At 27.4% G+C, this 19,219-nt stretch overlaps 2 protein-coding genes across 2 annotated transcripts in view; both read right to left on the bottom strand.

Annotated features, from left to right (window-relative positions):
* Window positions 1-3,589: 3,589 nt before the first annotated feature.
* LOC126896568 (52 kDa repressor of the inhibitor of the protein kinase-like) lies at window positions 3,590-4,037 on the bottom strand. The gene is made up of 2 exons (XM_050669472.1): window positions 3,771-4,037; window positions 3,590-3,703 (listed from the first exon to the last, which is right to left on the bottom strand). Exons 1-2 carry the CDS (start codon window positions 4,035-4,037, stop codon window positions 3,590-3,592), a joined length of 381 nt encoding a protein of 126 aa, XP_050525429.1.
* Window positions 4,038-10,564: 6,527 nt separating this feature from the next.
* LOC126910361 (extracellular serine/threonine protein CG31145) overlaps window positions 10,565-19,219 on the bottom strand; it is a 36,115-nt gene continuing 27,460 nt past the window's right edge. Inside the window, exons 3-8 of the mRNA XM_050692868.1 lie at window positions 18,571-18,695; window positions 18,412-18,490; window positions 17,835-17,927; window positions 16,944-17,251; window positions 14,903-15,176; window positions 10,565-10,949 (exon numbers count right to left, since the gene is read on the bottom strand). Of these exons, the coding sequence (XP_050548825.1) occupies window positions 10,634-10,949; window positions 14,903-15,176; window positions 16,944-17,251; window positions 17,835-17,927; window positions 18,412-18,490; window positions 18,571-18,695 (1,195 nt within the window). The 3' untranslated portion in view covers window positions 10,565-10,633. The remainder of the gene's footprint in view (window positions 10,950-14,902; window positions 15,177-16,943; window positions 17,252-17,834; window positions 17,928-18,411; window positions 18,491-18,570; window positions 18,696-19,219) is intronic.

The following is a 19,219-nucleotide window of genomic DNA, read 5'->3' as shown; positions in this document are numbered from 1 at the left end:
ACTATCCCTTTTAATAATGTCGAACAAATATTTGTNTGAGTACTACTCTGAATACATCTATCAAAATGGAAAAAATTATAGTTAACCATACCTAGTTCATTACAATGTATACCATCAGTTAACCATGTTTTAGTTAACACTATAAACAAACAATTAATAGAAGAAACATTACTTTTAAAACTACTAAGTTTTGATCGAAGGCCACGGCAATTTTGGTAGTACCCAATGACGGGTAATCTGGTAGACGAGTTGGTTATGCTTGAGATGTTTATAGTCGACTTCTTTCGTTTTTGGGAGAGAAGTTGCAACTTTTGGTTTACCATTAATGTATACAATCTTCAAGTTTCATTCACCATTACGAGTTCTCATGTCCAGTTCTTTGTAGTACGAAGTTTGCGTAGGGGAGTTTAATTTATTAGAAACACCCCTTGCCCACTATTTCTGCTAATTTGACGGGGTCCCACCACTTCGGTGCGAAGCCAGCACAAAATATTTTTTGTTTGTTAGATAAATGGTGTGCTTTATAATACACCACGTCTCCGACCGTAAAAAGTTTTACTAAGTGTTTCGTCGGAATGTTATCTATGATTTTGCCTGCCTGCTGTTTGAGCGATGGGCAGCTATAACCGGCTACCTTCAAAGATCAAAGGTCAAAAGGCTAAAAGTCAAAGGCCAAAGATTTAAAGGTCATAGATTAAAAGGTGAAAGGTCATAGGTTAAAATATTAAAAGTAAAAAAGTGAAAGGTCAAAGGTCAAAAGGTCAAAGGTCAAAAGGTTAAAGGTTAAAGGTCAAAGGTCAATGGTCAAAAGGTTAAAGGTCAAAGGTCAATGGTCAAATGTCATAAGTCAAAAGGTTAAAGGTCAAAGGTCAAAAGCTATAGGTAAAAAGCTATAGGTAAAAAGGTCAAAGGTCAAAGGTCATAGGTCAAAAGGTCAAAGGTCATAGGTCAAAAGGTCAAAGGTCATAGGTCATAGGTCAAAAGGTTAAAGGTCAAAGGTCAAATGTCAAAAGGTTAAAGGTCAAAGGTCAAATGTTATAGGTCAAAAGGTTAAAGGTCATAGGTCAAATGTCATAGGTCAAAAGGTTAAAGGTCAAAAGCTATAGGTAAAAAGGTCAAAGGTCATAAGTTAAAGGTCAAATGTTAAAAGTCAAGATCAAAGATGAATGCGATCTCCCCCAGGCGATCTAGTGAGGTGAAGATCAGCCAAGGTACTTACGGTTTCAATAAGGGACATGGACATCTTCAACACTAGCCTGTGAGAGCAATAGACTTCCAGCACGTCAGAGAGCTTCCCCGCCTGATCCCTAGCGAGGTCTAGCCCTGCCGACAATACCCGACGGCCCGGCCAATCACCTTTTTTGGTTTCCCGTCAGCGTTAAACAAGTCAACCGCAGTCAGGGGCACCAGCTTAGGCTTTTTGGCCAATACTGGCGCAGGCAACGTCGGTATGGGCGCCTCCCCACAACCATCCACCACACCAACCTTCTTCGTAATCGGACCCGAAAGTCCCATCCTTGCCAGACCACCCCTAGATGCGCTTCGCAATCTCTCTAATATAGAGGGTTTTGCTGACATATCTAGGGGGGAGGCCGTCGTTTAGTCCGTTTCAGAATCCAAGCAGTCCGTTGCCAATGTATTTTTTAAATTGTCGATGTCATCCGCATCTTCGTATCCACTATCGCTGTCGCTACTGTTTACGGTTTGTGTGAAACTTAGTAATATCAAAAAGGTTGTTGCAGCCGTTATACAAAAATATAATCCGCGAAGCGTCCATCTGTTTAATACGCTCCCACAACGTTTCTATGGTTGTGCTACCGATGACACTATCCATTGTGTTTGGTGTACGGTCACTTTTGATGTCTTCAAGTCACTCGTAAATACGTGGTAAATATTTCGTGCGATTGAAGTCCACCGCGGAAGGATGCTACAATAATATTGCAGTCACAATTGTCACCTTTATTATAGATATGTGTTCAAAAATCAGATTTATTTTACTATACCTAACATATTAATTTCAAAATCAACAAACGACAGCTATTGGTAATATACAAATAGTACACATTGTGGCGGTCGAATATTCTAGAATGTCCGGCCGCCGCCGCCTCTAGAAGATTCCTCTGACTATTTAAGGGCAAGATCGTCGCTCCAGTCAGTCAGTCGATCAGTCAATCACTTACGCATTCTGTCTTACACGCGCTTCGTTTCTCGCTGTTATTTATTAGTTCGTTGTAATACAGTTCGTCTCTCGCTGTTATTTGTTATTTGTTAGTTCGTTGTAATATAGTATAGTTGTTATTAAATCGTAAAAGTGTTTATTACTTCTATACATTACACCTCGCTACATCATCAATAAAAAACGTATATTGTATTTCAATGTTTCAAAAAAAAAAAAGGGTATATAGTAGTACACACACAGCACAGGGTCAATGCTGTAAACAACAAATGACCTTGTAGTAATGCTGTGAGATATTGCGCCTACGCGTTATGCACGTGTTCGGTGGTTTTTTATCTAACACAACGACTGTCGAAATGTTTGGAATGTGTAGTAGAACCACATGGAAGGGGTATTCATCATTTACGAATTATCGACTTAAACTTAAACGACAGCATCGGGGTGAATTGGCACGCCGGTATATAGGGTTGTGACATATCAAACGCGCGGACTCGACGCGTACTGTACACACGTTTAACCGTTTGCGTGTAGGTATTCTGGAAAATTAACTTTTTTTTTTGATCGACCCGACATAGATTTGTCAGCTGTGGGATGCGACGTTAGAGTTAAGACACGTTGCAGTACTAGGTCGTACATGTCAGCGTCGTTGCGGACGGCACAATCACGACGTGATAGGGCAAGTCATAGGGCTCACCTTATTATAGCATAGCAGTGGCGTATTTCGAATGAATTCTCGGGGGTTGTCCAACATTTAATGAGCCTCACAAACGAAAATTGTAAAAATGTTTATTGACGTAAAAAAAACCTACTATTTTTCAAATTACTATATTGGGAATTGACAAGTAATTTGAAATTTGAAACTTTGGTATATGTCATAAAAAAGAAAGTAAAGGATATTAATTATAATAATAAAAAGAATGAAGAGATGAAGGAAATAAAATAATTGGCTTTATGTGTGATATTTATATTTTTTATAATTAAGAAAGAGGAATAATAATAGAATATAGATGTTATATTACTTAATACTGATAAGTGATAACCAACATTTTTTTTTTTTAATTACTTTTTAAATTGTTATGAAGATACAACGATATTAAGATCTATTTTAATATTTCATGATCTTTATTTCTTAAATTTTTATATTTTAAAGATTATAGTAAAATTAACAATTTTTGAACTTTAAAACTAAATTTATAATATAAGATCTAGGCGTCTCTTCTTTTTACTTAGATTATCAATTACTTCACTAGTATCAATGCCAACTTCTATGTTAATGGNTAATTCCTTTTTAAATTGTTATGAAGATACAACGATATTAAGATCTATTTTAATATTTCATGATCTTTATTTCTTAAATTTTTATATTTTAAAGATTATAGTAAAATTAACAATTTTTGAACTTTAAAACTAAATTTATAATATAAGATCTAGGCGTCTCTTCTTTTTACTTAGATTATCAATTACTTCACTAGTATCAATGCCAACTTCTATGTTAATGGCTAGCATAGCCAAACCATTTAACTGCCCCTGTATTAAAAAAAAAAACTTAAAAAATCATAATTATAAAATAATAAATTAACCAATATTAATTTACTTGTGACATTGTGTTTCGCAAGTATGTCTTTATTCTTTTCAAATTAGAAAACGACCTCTTATTAGATGCAGTTGATACTGGTAAAGTTGCAAAAATCTGTAAGAGTTTAAATACATTTGGATAAATTTGGCTATTGCATAAAACTATTGCTTCCATGGCATTTCTTGGTGTATTTGATGATTTAATACTTTCTAAACGTCTTTTCCATAATTTGAACTCTGCCAGTAACACAGATTCTTCGCATTCATTTAAGTCAAACATGTACATTTGCGCCAAACGTAAGAAGTGAGCTTCATTTTCGTCTGTTGAAATTAATGATTTTAAGTCTAATAACAACATTTTTTGATTAACAAACCTTAAATTTAGTTGATCTATAAATGTATCTATGTAAGGAATAAAAAAAGCAACTCGAAAATATGACTCTGGTGAATTTGTCTCAATATTTACTCTGTTCGTTTGTCTTCCTATAATACGTGGTATGGAAATATTTGTATCTAGTTTATTTGATAAAGTCAATGCATTTTCAAAAATTTTATGAAATTCAGACTCAGCATTCGATCTTAAAGTTTGAAGTTCTTTTATTGTATCTTCCGCAAGATCCATAGCTTCACCTAGATCAATATTTATTCTTTGAAGTTGTTTTGAAAGAGGTAACCCAAAACTAAATACTTTATTCACAATAAGTAAACAAATAATAAAATCTCCTTTCAGTATTGATGTTCGTAGATTGCTTGCTTGTGATGATGTTTCAGTAACACTCCACTTCGAAATTATAAATAACGATTCAATTACGTACTCAAAAAGCTCAAGAAAATCATTGACAGCATGAAAACGTTCAACCCATCTGGTCGCACATAATCGTTTTAATGTTTTTTTTGTAATACATTCTTGGCTTTCTTCGATTTGACTTTTCAATACATCTTTTCGCTTCAGATATATAAAGAAATCTCTAACTTTAGATATTGTTCCTAAACAATTTCGTATTTTTTGTATAGAACATGAATAAGAAATAGCAAGGTTTAAAACATGAGCAGCACAATGAACATACGTCGCAAGCTGGTGACTTTGGTGAATAATAACTTGAGCTCCGTTAAATTGACCAGACATAGAAGCACATCCATCGTAATCCTGTCCTCTAAGGTTTTTATATCTACACCAAATGAATGTAAACTTTGTATAATAATATCGGCTAAACCTTTTCCAGTAGTATCTGTCGTAGGCACAAACTGAAGAAATTCTTCCTTGATAATCATATTTTCAACATCTAAATATCGTGGACACAAAGATACTTGTTCGATTCCACCAATGTCAGCTGTTTCATCAGCAAGTATTGTGAAACATCTTTGGGCATTTATGTTTGTTACGATTTTATTTAAAATAATTTTATTGCAGGATTCAATTATTTCATTTTGAAGTGTTGCACTTGTATATTTTATTGTTCCTTCAGCTTCCAAAAATGATTTTAAATGTTTATCTCCTTGGGCTCTATATCTTAATATTTCTCTAAAATTTCCCTGATTTTCTTGGATAAGCCTGTCATTTTCTTGTTCAACAATAATTTTCCCAGAATCTCGATGTCCTCTGAGAGGAATATTTTGTTTACCACATAAAATTACGGTTTGAATTATTGGAGTTATATTTTTTCGATTTTTTCTAATTAGTTCAGCTCTTCCAGTTTCTATTTTACACGTTATAGATTTCTCAGGATGTTTTACAACATCCATGAAATTATCTGAACTTAACACACACGTTTTATGGTAACCCTTGTTAGAATGTTCTTTGAAATCAACAATAGCATTTCTCCAATTATCATATTTTTTTTTTACTTATGCACCTAAGATTTGTCCGTTATTTTCATTCGATTTGGAAAAAGCTACACAGATTCGACAAAATGCACCATTTACTTTTATCGAGTATACCAACCAAGGGAATCTTAATAGCCATGAATACTGGAACTTTAAGTATTTTGGTTTATTTTGAACTGTATATAGTTTTTGTGGGAATTTGAATGATATATTTGGCATCCAAATTTTCGTCATAACAATTAAGATATCTTCGTTCGATAACTTACGGTTAATATAAAATTCAATATCATAATTATTACTATAGTTTGTGTCCTCAGTAAAAGAAATATTATTTGAGTCTTTTGTATCTAAACTTAAAGTGCGAGTCAATCGAGTTAACTGGCGAAGATGCTCGTTTATTTGTAAGAGTATCGTTGTTATGAGTTGATTAAAATTCTGAGGTAGTAGGTGTTAACTTAAAAAAGGAAGTAATTGATCCTTGCTTTTTTTGTGCCATTTTTGGTAATTTTACAACACATTTTTCCTTAATTATCGCAAACTATAATAGTTAAACAAAATTCAAAAACATTTAATTTTTTATTTTTTCGAAAAATTGTTAAAGAACCATTTTGTAGAGTTACATACAAGTATAAGTAACTTAGAGAAAAAAAATTTAAATTGGTTGAATATTAAATGAATAAAAGCAATTTGCCCTGGCCCCCTCAGCTACACCCAGTCATAATATTACATAATATGATTGAAACACTCGGGCGGCAGTGCGGCATTTTTACTCTAACTGCCATCGTCGTAATGACTGCCGGATATCTGTAAACTCGCTCAAGGAACTATTTATAGATAACGTAGATTGCAATATTGACAAAACACGNCTCGCCCAAGGAACTATTTATAGATAACGTAGATTGCAATATTGACAAAACACGAATTTTTCTATTCAGTGACAAAATATTATATTTTAATATAATTACTTACTCTTATTCTAATAGTTTATTAATCATATTAGTAGTTGATATGTATTTTTTAAGGGGAGGCTCAGTTTCAAAGACTATATTGCTAGTATAATGTATAAATGGACAGCACGGGTAAAAGGAAACAAGTAAAAATTACTAGTTTCGTTAAATATTATTTATGTATTAATATTTTTTTGGANATTCGTTAAATATTATTTATGTAATAATATTTTTTTGGAATAGCTAACTGAAGCATAATACTGATCAAAATTATAAAATAAACTTTTACAAACTCAGTTATAAATGACTTGTTAAATTTTACTTTTTTTTGTAACGCGTAATAACTTAGTTAAGATATAATAAAAATAAAAATATTATTTTAAAATATTTAAATAAAATTAAAATTGTATAATAGTTTATTACACATTTATTCGTAATTTATAATAAAATTCCTATGATTGGTTCATATTTTAATTATTTATTTTATTTGAATAAATAGGTAGGTACTTAGTACTTACTTTATGGCACGTTATAGCTGTATGCTCGACGGTCGACGAAAAAATGAATGTCAAATAATAGTATTATTCAAATGTATAATTCTCTTAACTGATAAACTATATAAAATAGATTTCAAAATAAGCTACAAGTTCAGAATATTTCCGTTGTTATTATATTTTTCCTGCGGGTATTTTTGTTATCTTTATGACCCAGTGAAATTCAAATAATTTCTAGATATCCCTGATAAAATACAGATTGATATAAATCTCGTAACGTGTCGTCGAATCATATCAAATTAACTTCATTTTTGTCATTTATTTAAAATACCATTTATTTTATAGTATATTATAAAAAAAAGGTAATACCAATATATTATGCATCTTTTTTTTTAAGTCGGGGGGTGTCCAGACATGGAGGACACCCCCCCAAAATACGCCACTGAATGAAGTATATATACTCAATAATTATTTTTGATATTTTTAAGTTTCACTCATTTGTCAATTTATCAGTTACTAATTACTTTTTTTATTAACCAATCCAAACGAAATATTGACTGGAAGTTAAGAGTCAATATGTTATATTTATTATAAGACATTTTTTGACCGTACCTCTTCTCCCATCATTGATTTCATGAAAACACCATAAAAACAAAATAAAGTCCGAAATTTTGTTTTTTAATATTAAAGTATATTACATAAGCTTTAATTTAAGATATGTATAAAAGTGTCAGTATTTCCGAAACCTTTTCAAAAATTAAGTTGAAAAAGTTCTACTTTCTATATGAATTTTTATGCTTTGAACCCCTCCTGTAATAAGGGAAATGGTCCGGTTTAAAAAAAAGTATGTCGAATGAAAGAGGTATACAGGGTGATTTTTTTATCATAACCCACTCAATTACTTGCAGAATAATAATAATTTAAACATTTTTTTTTTTTCATTATCTTTAGTTACACATTATTCTTGAATTTTTAATTATGTAATACTTTTTAAGTTCATCCCTTATGCCTTGGAAGGGGGTCAACTTTGTTTTTTTAAATGGTAACACATATTTTTAATTTAATAAAATGTTTGAGTTTTTAATTTAATAGTAAATGGCATTTGAATTTTTAATATAACTTAATTCGTTTATTAGATATAATCATTTAAAGTTTCAAATTTTTGAATTAATATACAGGTATAATACACAAGGGATTACAAATATAGGTAGCTAATTGGTTTTTTATAACATCGATATTAGCAGGTACACAGCATTGTTATTATCAATTGTAGTAAGGCACATTGTTATGAGTTTATAAATACACTAACTGACAATACAGAAAGTATATCTATTGATAATCATAATTGATAATAAACAATCCGTGACTGAGACAGCAATGTCATAAAAATCCAATTAGCTACCTGTATTTACAATCCCATGTGTATTATACATGTATATTAACTCAAAATTTTGAAACTTTAAATGTTCATATCTAATAAGCTAATAAAGTTATATTAAAAATTCAAATGCCATTCACTATTAAATTAAAAACTCAAACATTTTATTAAATTAAAAATATGTGTTACCATTTAAAAAAACAAAGTTGACCCCCCTCCAAGGCATAAGGGATGAACTTAAAAAGTATTACATAGTTAAAAATTCAAGAATAGTGTGTAACTAAAGATAATAAAAAAAAAAAAAATGTTTAAATTATTATTATTCTGCAAGTAATTGAGTGGGTTATGATAAAAAAATCACTCTGTATAAATTTTATTTCTTATAAAAGAATTGTATTGATCCATACATTTTTCAAAAAGTTATAGCATTTTAAAGTACAAAATGTACAAAATAAAATCGAGAATTTTAACTCAAAAATAGTATACGGTAGCCATTTTCACCGTGAAGACAAAATAATGTCCGAAATTTTTTTTTCGCATAATAAAGTAAATTACATTAGCTATAATTTAAGATATATATAAAAGTGTCAGACTTTCCGGAACACTTTCAAAATTTAAGTTGAAAAAGTAAATTTTTTGTGAAAAAGTGGTCATTTTAAATCCCCCCCTGTGGGCAGGTAAAGGGTCAGATATAAAAAAAATATATACCAAATGATAGGTAAAGACATCATGCATCTATAAAAAAAAAATTATATTGATCCATACATCTTTCAAAAAGTTATAGCATTATAAAGTTAAAAATATAAAAATGAATTTTTTTACAAAAATCGTATTTTTTTTATAAACTTTGATGTCTGTTTTCACCGTGAAGATAAAATAAAGTCCGAAATTTTTTTTTTCAATAATAAAGTATATTACAGTAGCTTTAATTTAAGATATATATAACAGTGTCAGTATTTCCGGAACACTTTCAAAAGTAAATTTTTTGTAAAAAAGTTGTCATTTTGAATCCCCCCCTGTGGGCTGGCAAAGGGTTAAATTTATAAAAAAAATATACCAAATGATAGGTTAAGACATCAAGCATCTATAAAATAAAAAAAATTATATTGATATGTTCATTTTCAAAAAATTATGGCAGTTTTAAGTAAAAAAAATTGAAAAAATTACGAAAATTAGCGATTTTTAAATTTGTAATTCCTTTGGAAGTTTCCCCCATTTACGGGAAAGAGGGAATTTTTTTCAATTGTTGAGGGTAATATCTTCGACTAGATACAATTTGTCATATTTTGACGTATTGTTAAAAAAAAATCAGTTCTGCGAGAGCTGAGAAAAATTGGTAACAGACACAAAAAAAACATATCATAGTAAAACCAATACCTTCTCAGCTTCGCATCGAAGCTAAAATATTTTTTACGTTATATTAATAGTAGCGTTTATAATAATCAATTTATATGCATATGATTTCAACTACTTTAACATTATATTGATATTTAAATAAAATAGTTATAAACGTAGCTTTCATTGATAAATTATATCTCAGTCAATGACACAAAAAAGTTTTCAGAATTTTCCATAGCATTAATTTAAAACGTTAATAAATTTAAATATATTTTTTGATACTTATGAGTATCGTTATGAACACAGTATTATAAAGATTTTTATATAGTTATTTATGAATAACATTTTTTTAGCTATATTTAAAATATATTTTATAATTTAGTTTACATTTTGAATTTTACATATTTTATAGAAAGTTTTATAAAATCCATATGAAATAATTAATAAAAGTATACATATTTTTAGTCTTCAACGTTCATTTATCATTCTAAGTTAAATTATTTAATTTCGAATTCTCTTAATTTTAATAAAATCTAACTAATATTTTCTCGAATTTATGTAAATAATAATTATTTAAATAATTTCTGTAGCAATTCATTTTTTTTTTTTATCAAAAAAGTATACTTAGTCTGAGAAAATATTAATTTATTTTTAGTTTTTGTACATGAAAACAATTTTTTTGTAGTCCATTGAATACTCAATAAAAATAATAATTATAAACATCATAATAATAAAATAGTTTAGCACCTTTGAAAATAGTAACTTGTGATGATATTTGATATACATTTGTTTATCATAATCATAATAGACTAGGTATTAGAAAACAACAAAATATTATACAAAAGTTATCGTTTATGATACATAAAAATATAAAATTTAGATAAATCAACATTCGAAAAATTTAAACTCCAGCGTCTCCTGCAACTGATTCAGTTTGCGTCGTCCAACTAGCAGCAGACTTAGTAACTGATTCTGGTACTAAATTTGCGAAAAAGGTTTTATTGAACTCGGCAGATTTTTTCTTATTTTGACTATTATTCATCTCATCTTGGTCACTTTCGTTTTCATAACGCTGTAAGCAGTCTCTAATGACCGACAATATGATGCCCACTCTTCTGTCCATTGCATTAAAATGAGGTTCCCACAGAATTGGAACCAGTGGATCATCTTTCATAGACTCTTTCATATGTTTGCTAAGTTTTTTCTTATTGTGAAACCTATAAAAATGTCATTATGTTCTATACATTTCATTTGTAATATATTCAAATAATATTATTTAATTTCTAATACAATATAAAATATTTAAATAATAATATTTATGTACTAAATGTATGAAATAAAAACAAACTCTAATGCTTCTTGAAACTTTATAAATGACAGTAGTTATTAAAATCTAGAGACCAAAATAATCATAAAAATAATAAAATTAAGTATTAAATACTTCATATGAACCATTAATATTTAATAATTGTTAACTTATTTGACATTAAATAAGTTTGAGTTACACATTTTAAAATACTATTTAAAAATTGGCCGTAAAAATTCTATATTTTACCGTTTCAATATTGAAACTATTTTTATAAATATTTTAAATGACAAAATTATTAGCAGCCTCACACTTCTTTTATAGAAACTATTCCGGGCATAATTCTAAACATGTTAACTAATTTTCACAGGAATTATGTCCACGTATTTGTAAAAAAAATTCTATACAAAATTTACAAAAATCTCTTCTAAATTGTTGATATAATTATAGAAATAAAAAATACATAGATATGATAATAAAATTACACACATACAACATGAAATCATAATAAGAATTTATTTATTTCATAAAGCCTAGCAACTGTTTCTTGATTTTTTATTTAATACATTTTCGATTAGTAATAATCATGTCAGAGGAAATAAATGATTGCAAATCTCTTGAAAACCCTCCATCCTTGCAATTAGCCAAAAATCAAAACGACTATGATGAGTTGAATGTAAATACCAATTTCAAGGCTTGCAAGCGTTTGAACTTACTTTTGGAAAAATATGAAAAAGAAATGAGGAATTTTAAAATTCAGCGAGAAATGGAAGTTAGTGCAATTAAACAATTAAAGGAAAATCCCATTTTTAAACAAGCACTTATCACAATGGATAAAATTAAATTGGATTTAGAAACAGCTAATAACATAAATCAGCAAATAAACGTAGAAGAATTACTGTTAAAGTATAAGGATTTCTGAAGAAACATTTTTATAATAATACAATTTTATATGTGTTGTATAAAACCAATATTAATCGAAGTAAAGTAAAACGTATAATTTAATTTGCAACTTTAATATTTAAAGGTAAGGTGGAGTAAGTAGGCTATTTTGTACAGAATACTTATAGGTACGTCTATTGTAACTGGTACTATGAAATTATCATACATTACATCATCTGAGTCATTTTAAGTACATGATAACATTGTGTTAGCAAAAACCTGGTAATTACTCTCTAGATAGTATGATATTATATATATAATATATACAGAGTGGCCCACCACTCACTGACAACTTAAATAACTTTTGATCCAGTTAATATTTTTAGCTGATTTTTTTTTTAAATAATAGTTATACGTTAGGTCTATAGCTATATCTCAATAATTAATTTTTTTACATTTTATTAAAAATATTAATTATTTTTAAATTTTAAATAAAATGTAAAAAAAAAATCTAAGATAGCTATTTTGTAGAGTAGAATTTAAGAAAAATTTTAGTAAAAAAATATCTTATTAATATTCAGTAGTAAATATTCTGTAGCGTTTTGAAGTTTGTGAAAATTTGAATTTTCATGTACTATTTTACGGTATTAAACATTGAAATACGTATTGAGAAAAGGACAGAAGAAAACGCTATCTTTTCAATATACTTTTGAATGAGAGTGATAAGTAATAATTGCCTTATCTAATTTCTTATCATGGTATTAATGCCAAGTTTGTAATGTATACACATTATCATCATATGTATACACAGTAATCATGAAAAGATAGCGTTTTCTTCTGTCCTTTTCTCAATACGTATTTCAATGTTTAATACCGTAAAATAGTACATGAAAATTCAAATTTTCACAAACTTCAAAACGCTACAGAATATTTACTACTGAATATTAATAAGATATTTTTTTACTAAAATTTTTCTTAAATTCTACTCTACAAAATAGCTATCTTAGATTTTTTTTTTACATTTTATTTAAAATTTAAAAATAATTAATATTTTTAATAAAATGTAAAAAAATTAATTATTGAGATATAGCTATAGACCTAACGTATAACTATTATTTAAAAAAAAAATCAGCTAAAAATATTAACTGGATCAAAAGTTATTTAAGTTGTCAGTGAGTGGTGGGCCACCCTGTATATATAAATATGAATAAAATTTAAGTCTCTGTTTCTTTTATTCATTAAATATTTTGAAAGTTTTAATTAAAGTTAAAATATTAAAGTTTAATAAAAAAGTAAGAAAAGCTAAAGTGTTGATATTCTTTTAAGAAATTACTGTGAATATTTACTCATACATCAAGCATATTTCATATAAAATTTTTGTATTTTTCTACTGGTAACAACATGTTTATTTCAAAGTTACCTTTGACTTAAACTTTATAGAAGTATTGATTTATTATTTTAATTTAAAACTATTTAAAAAATATTATTAATCTAGTTTTAATTTAAAACATAATATTGGCCACAAGTGATCAATTTTTATTATATTGATTTATTCACAAAAACTAATATTTAAAAACTTTCATTTAACTTAGAATCACTCCTATCAGAATGTTATACTTTTTATATATCGTTTATTTTACAAATAAAGGGGGTTTCTCTTTTTTTCTATAGTTCAATTCGATAAAACCAATTTCTAACCGTGTACCCATTCGGCTGGTTTTCGTATGTAACGATTACTGGACAAATAGCCGAACATTTAAACTTTTCACATCGAAAACTTTGCTATGGAATTGACTCCCAACCGATTATATTATCCAACACGCACGCCTTTCATTTCAAATTAGCCAACGGAAAACTTTCCATCTAAAATTGATATATTTTGAAAAAAAGGATATAGTTTGAACTTTATCTCGAACATATTATACTAATGTCAAAAAAATTAAATATTTTTAGCAATTAAGACAATTATCTTATAATGCTAAATATTAAATGTCAACGTTACCCTTATAGCTCATTAAATAAAAAAATTTGATAAATAACCTCACAGCAGTAACTTACAGGCTTAAATGAAATCTATAATTATAAATTGGTAAGTACTAAATAAATGTGGCTGCAAAAAGGTATTATCCTAATAGCAGGTATGGTTCTTAAGGTGGATTAAATAATCTAGTAATACTACAGTGTTGATGGTTTTCACATTCATAAATACAGAATATACACAAGATACTGATAATAATAACGCTAAGTTTGTCGGAAAAGCAGCTATTCACCGTCACCAAACATGCTTTTTGTCTTCTGAATATTTTATTGGCCAGTCGGACGGCTGTATGTTTTCAAATGGGTAATAGCTTTCTACCTCTCTTAACGACAGCCGTTTATTTAAGATTATCTCTCCACGTGGGGTTTCGACGAACAATATTGGCAAGCCGTTTATTCTCTAGGGTGCTTTTATCCTGCAGTGGACTTGTATGGCCGAATTTCCGCACTCGAATAGCCATCGACGACGACAGTATGGGACTAAAAGTAATATATAGCACAAACAAACTATTGCATACGAAAGTTGGGATTTTTTCTACTGAGTCCAACAATGGAACGATAAGGGGTATTAAATTTCTTTAACATAAAGATTCTACCTTTTTCAAACAACTGTTAATATCTACTATCAATGTTAAATGTATAAGCGTGTAAATTTAAAATTTCTATAAAAGTTTTAAAAAATAAGACCAATGAGACATAATGAGCAAAAAATATTTAAATGGTCAATATTTCCTTCTTCCAGTATTAGTAAAAATTTTAAACAGAAGAGTATACATATCTTTTATAAAATAAAACAAACATTTTGATTAAACACTGATCTCAATCAATTTCAAAATAAATTTAAGTAATATTATAATTCTGCATAACATTTTGGTAGGTAAAAAATTAACTGTTATTGATTTTTTAATTCACAAAAATTTACTTGAATAATTCATATCAATTTACTTGAGTAAAGTTTCTAATGTCGTCTTACGTATGAGACAACACTGAATAACAGGAGCCAATATGCTCACTTCATCATAGAAAGGTTTACCAAACGCTCTGCCATGATCAAGATGAATCGGGAACGAGTCATTTCCAAACACTGTAAAAGTCTCATAATGATGACGATCCATATTGCCCATTAAAAAATCGTACACAGCCATGTCCATCAAGTCCAATAGGCGACTACCTTTTTTATACGGTTCCACTTGTCTTATGAGATCGCAATAATTTGCATCTATATTTATAAATTAAAATAAAACTAAAAATATCATACTAAATACAAAAATAAATATGTGTAATAATAATTACGAACCAAATTTCATTAATTTTGGATAAATTTTTAAAAAAGGCAATTTATTAGTTTAACTATATGATTAATTAATTTTATTAATAATAAAACTTTAATTATAAAAAGTTAAGTACAGTCAGATATAGATATAGCATAGTGAGTTGAGGTTTTTTTTTAGATTAGTAATGATTAATATCTGACAATGATTGAAATCACTGTCGTGAAATACTTCTGACTCATAGACAACAAGTCCTTTTTCTTTTATAAATGATATACTACATTAAACAAGCTTTAATTTCAAATAATTTAAAATGATAAAAATACTGTATTACTATACAAAAACTAAAAAATCAACCATTTTTACAAATTATTGTATGAATTTAGTCATTAATGTCCAATAACTCCTAGGAATCGAAATGTTCGATAGTTTTTCTATTTTAGACTTAAAGTATATTATATTAGATTTAATTTGATGTAAAATTAAAAAGTTCAAGTTCTTTGGAACATTGAAAAAAAATTAATAAAATCAATAAATAATAGAATTAAAAAACAAAATTAAGTTTAAAGTAAGGTACTTCTTTCAATTATTATTATTGAAAGTTCTATTTTGGTTCAATATTCAAGTAGTAGGAGTGATTTAAAATCTCTATCATATTTCCAAAAATTATATAATCATCACATGGTTATTATTTTTTCATAATGTTTTTTTACCATCATAAAACATGCCAAATTACTAAAACTACTCTAAAAAAACTACTAAATCATTTATTATATAATTTCTAAAAATATTTTTGTACTGCAAATTAAACGGTTAATTATTCACTAAATTTAACAAAAAAATAAATTAGGTTTTGGTTTCAACACATTATTTTAGACACAAAAAGTCACTAATAATGATTTCAAATTTAAGGTACAATAAAAGAGCTAAAAAAAATTAATAATAAATAAATTTTAAGAAATTATTAAAATTAATAATAGTGATCAAAACTATAAACTCATTCATCGAGCAAAGCAAATTTATTAGAAAAACCATAAAAAAATTAATTTTGAGTACTAATTTTTTTAGAAATGCAATGAATGAAAAAAGCAAAAATTAAAAACAAATATTTAAACGTAAAAGACTCATTTGACCTACTATTGTATTATGACAATTTTCAACACAACATCATTAACTGTGCATTTACTGACAAATTATAATTTTCCACATAAATTAAAATTTTTATTTGAGTTAGTTATAAATGTTTTAAAATATAATTTTAGTAAATTTTCTAGAGATATAATATTTATATATCGTCAAAATATAAAATAACAAAGAACTTTAATAAAATAATAAACTCTTAATTGTTCATTCACTGGTTAAGTTACCCCACAAATATTAAATTCATAAATAGATAATATATTAAATATTTTAATATTTCATCACAGTGATTACATATTGAAAAATCTTAATTTAAATTTTATTTTATTTTCTAAGCATCCATTTTTTTTTAATATTAGACATTATCTAACAAAAAATTATATCAACACATATTTTGGCTATTTTAGTCTGAGTTTCATTATCACCTCAGATAAATGATAGTCCATATATGGTAGTTCATAATCCATATTATTAAGTGTATTATTTGAATTGCTTAAGCTTATTCATATTAAATAAGTATAGCCCTAATTAATACTTATAATTTGGTAGTCATATTAGTTTTATAATATACCAACTTGTTTCCCATTTAGCTTTTTTTCTCTTGTGGTAACTTCGTCTCCATGGATGTCGCCAAGTTTTACGTTCAAGGAGATTTTGGGACGGCATATACGCAGCTAATGAGCCTTCTAACATGTCAGGATTACCACATATCGCATGTGACGTATCGCAATAATATGAACAATGGCCATGGAAACATAGATTTTTAGCCGGTGAAATGAAAAATGTCTTGAGCAAATCATCATCTATTACTTTATCCATAATATCAGTAGTAATATTCATATAACGACCACTGACTGGCATTGCTCTTCTATACCCTAAAACCCTAATTAAAAAATAAAAGTTAGAAATAAACTCTCAAAATATTATCGAATTAATCTATATTTTAGTGATTAATAAATTTAATAAAATGCTACAACTTATTCCTCTCGGGTCAAATTTAATCATTGGACAACCTTAAAATCTACGTCATTTTTAATTGATATCTTGTTTATAAAATTATTGTCATAGAATAATTTTAATGGCAAAATTTATTTTAATTAAAAAAACTTAAAGAAAATAATCAATTGAGTATTATTGTATTGGAAATAGTTAAATAGCATTAAAACACTTACATCAATGCTATTTAATTGATTAATCACTTCAGATGAAATTAATTAAAATCCAATAGTTTAAATTTTGTATAGTAAAATAGTTATAATATAATTCGGTAGTAAAAATTGATGTATATAAAAACATTCATCTTCATCTGTTGATTTTTTATTCATTAAAAAGTAGTTACATATTATGTATCATAAAATAAACCACCTAAGTATGGTTTAGTTAAAAAAAAAAAATAATTAAGTTAAAATTGTTCTAAAATTATTCAATACTTAAACACTAAGTAAAATAAATAGTGATAAATATACTTGTCAAGATGAAATGCAGCAATTTCTGCGTTATGTCTTTCATAGTCAGTAAAGTAGAAGTGGTTTGGAAGAGTTTGCTGTTCTCTGGGAAATCTAAAGTTTGACAATAATTACATAAATAATTATAAAGTCTTTTCACAATTGCATTATAAAATATATTTAAATTAATTGACACATCATAAAGAGGACAACATAATAGCTAAGAATCAACAACTTCAATAGGTCAAAGAAAAATATTTCTACAAAATCTTTTGATCACTCAGCATGTTGTAAATTCATTATGTAATATTAAAATGTTTCAAATTACTTTTGATTAAAAATTAATTTGATTAAGGTAAGAGCAAATTTAGAAATAAACTTTTTAAAAACATTACCATGTCAAGTTTTAACACTTAGAAGATAATATATATATATATATATACAAGGTCCATTAGTATACATTAATTATTAATAACTCAATCAACGTTTACCTTTTTTATTACATTTGAAACCTAAAAGCTAGTTTATATATAAAATAGCAAGGCTGTAATACTGATTTTGGGGATGAACAAACATATTTAGTTAATTAATTATTTACCTCATTGGCTTCATTAAAGCTTTGTCTCCATTTGAAAATTCAATGATGAGCTTTAACTGAGTACCGCCTTCTTTTTGCTCTGAGAAAATGTTTAAAATATATTTGGTTATTTAAATATATAAATACACTCATAAAAACAATCATTTAAATAATACTTACCAACTTTTTGAATGGGAAATTTGTGCATCCCCTTCAAAATCATAGGCACGTAGCTATCATTTTCGGAATACATGTACCTCGTCGATATCCTCAAATGAAAAATACGAAGTTTTGTATCATTTTTACTGTAAACAAATCACAATAACTCTTTAATTTTAGTTAATTTTAAGTTTTGAAGTTAGTTGTTAATCATGGACCATATTTGCTATGTTGTTTTTGTTTTATAACTTTGTGAGATTTCAAAACGTATTTCACTTTATTACAACGGTAAAGGTTTCAATTTATAGTCTGGTCGGCTTTAAATGTAAAATTCAATTTAAAAGTAATTAATGAAATATTATGGGATAGGGTTTTCGTGGTTGATTAAGGTGAAGAACAATTCAATTATGCGGGCACGTTTGACCTGTGTAATACAAAAATTAACAATAATAACCAGAAAAACCAGAAAAACATTAAGTTTTCTCTGATGAAAACAAATAAACTATACCTTTCTCGATATTTTTAGTTAATTTTTTAAGAAATCACTACTCTTAAAAAAAAAAAAAATCTTTTACCCTGTAATAAAAATTACTACAATAGTATGACACAACTGAATATTATACAAAAAACAATCTTTTTTAAAAAAATATCACTGAATTCGAATAAATTA

The sequence above is a fragment of the Daktulosphaira vitifoliae genome, unplaced genomic scaffold (assembly GCF_025091365.1).
Source record: "Daktulosphaira vitifoliae isolate Bord-2020 unplaced genomic scaffold, ASM2509136v1 Scaffold_1, whole genome shotgun sequence".
NCBI lineage: Eukaryota > Metazoa > Arthropoda > Insecta > Hemiptera > Phylloxeridae > Daktulosphaira > Daktulosphaira vitifoliae.
This window is presented reverse-complemented; position numbering and strand designations above follow the sequence as displayed.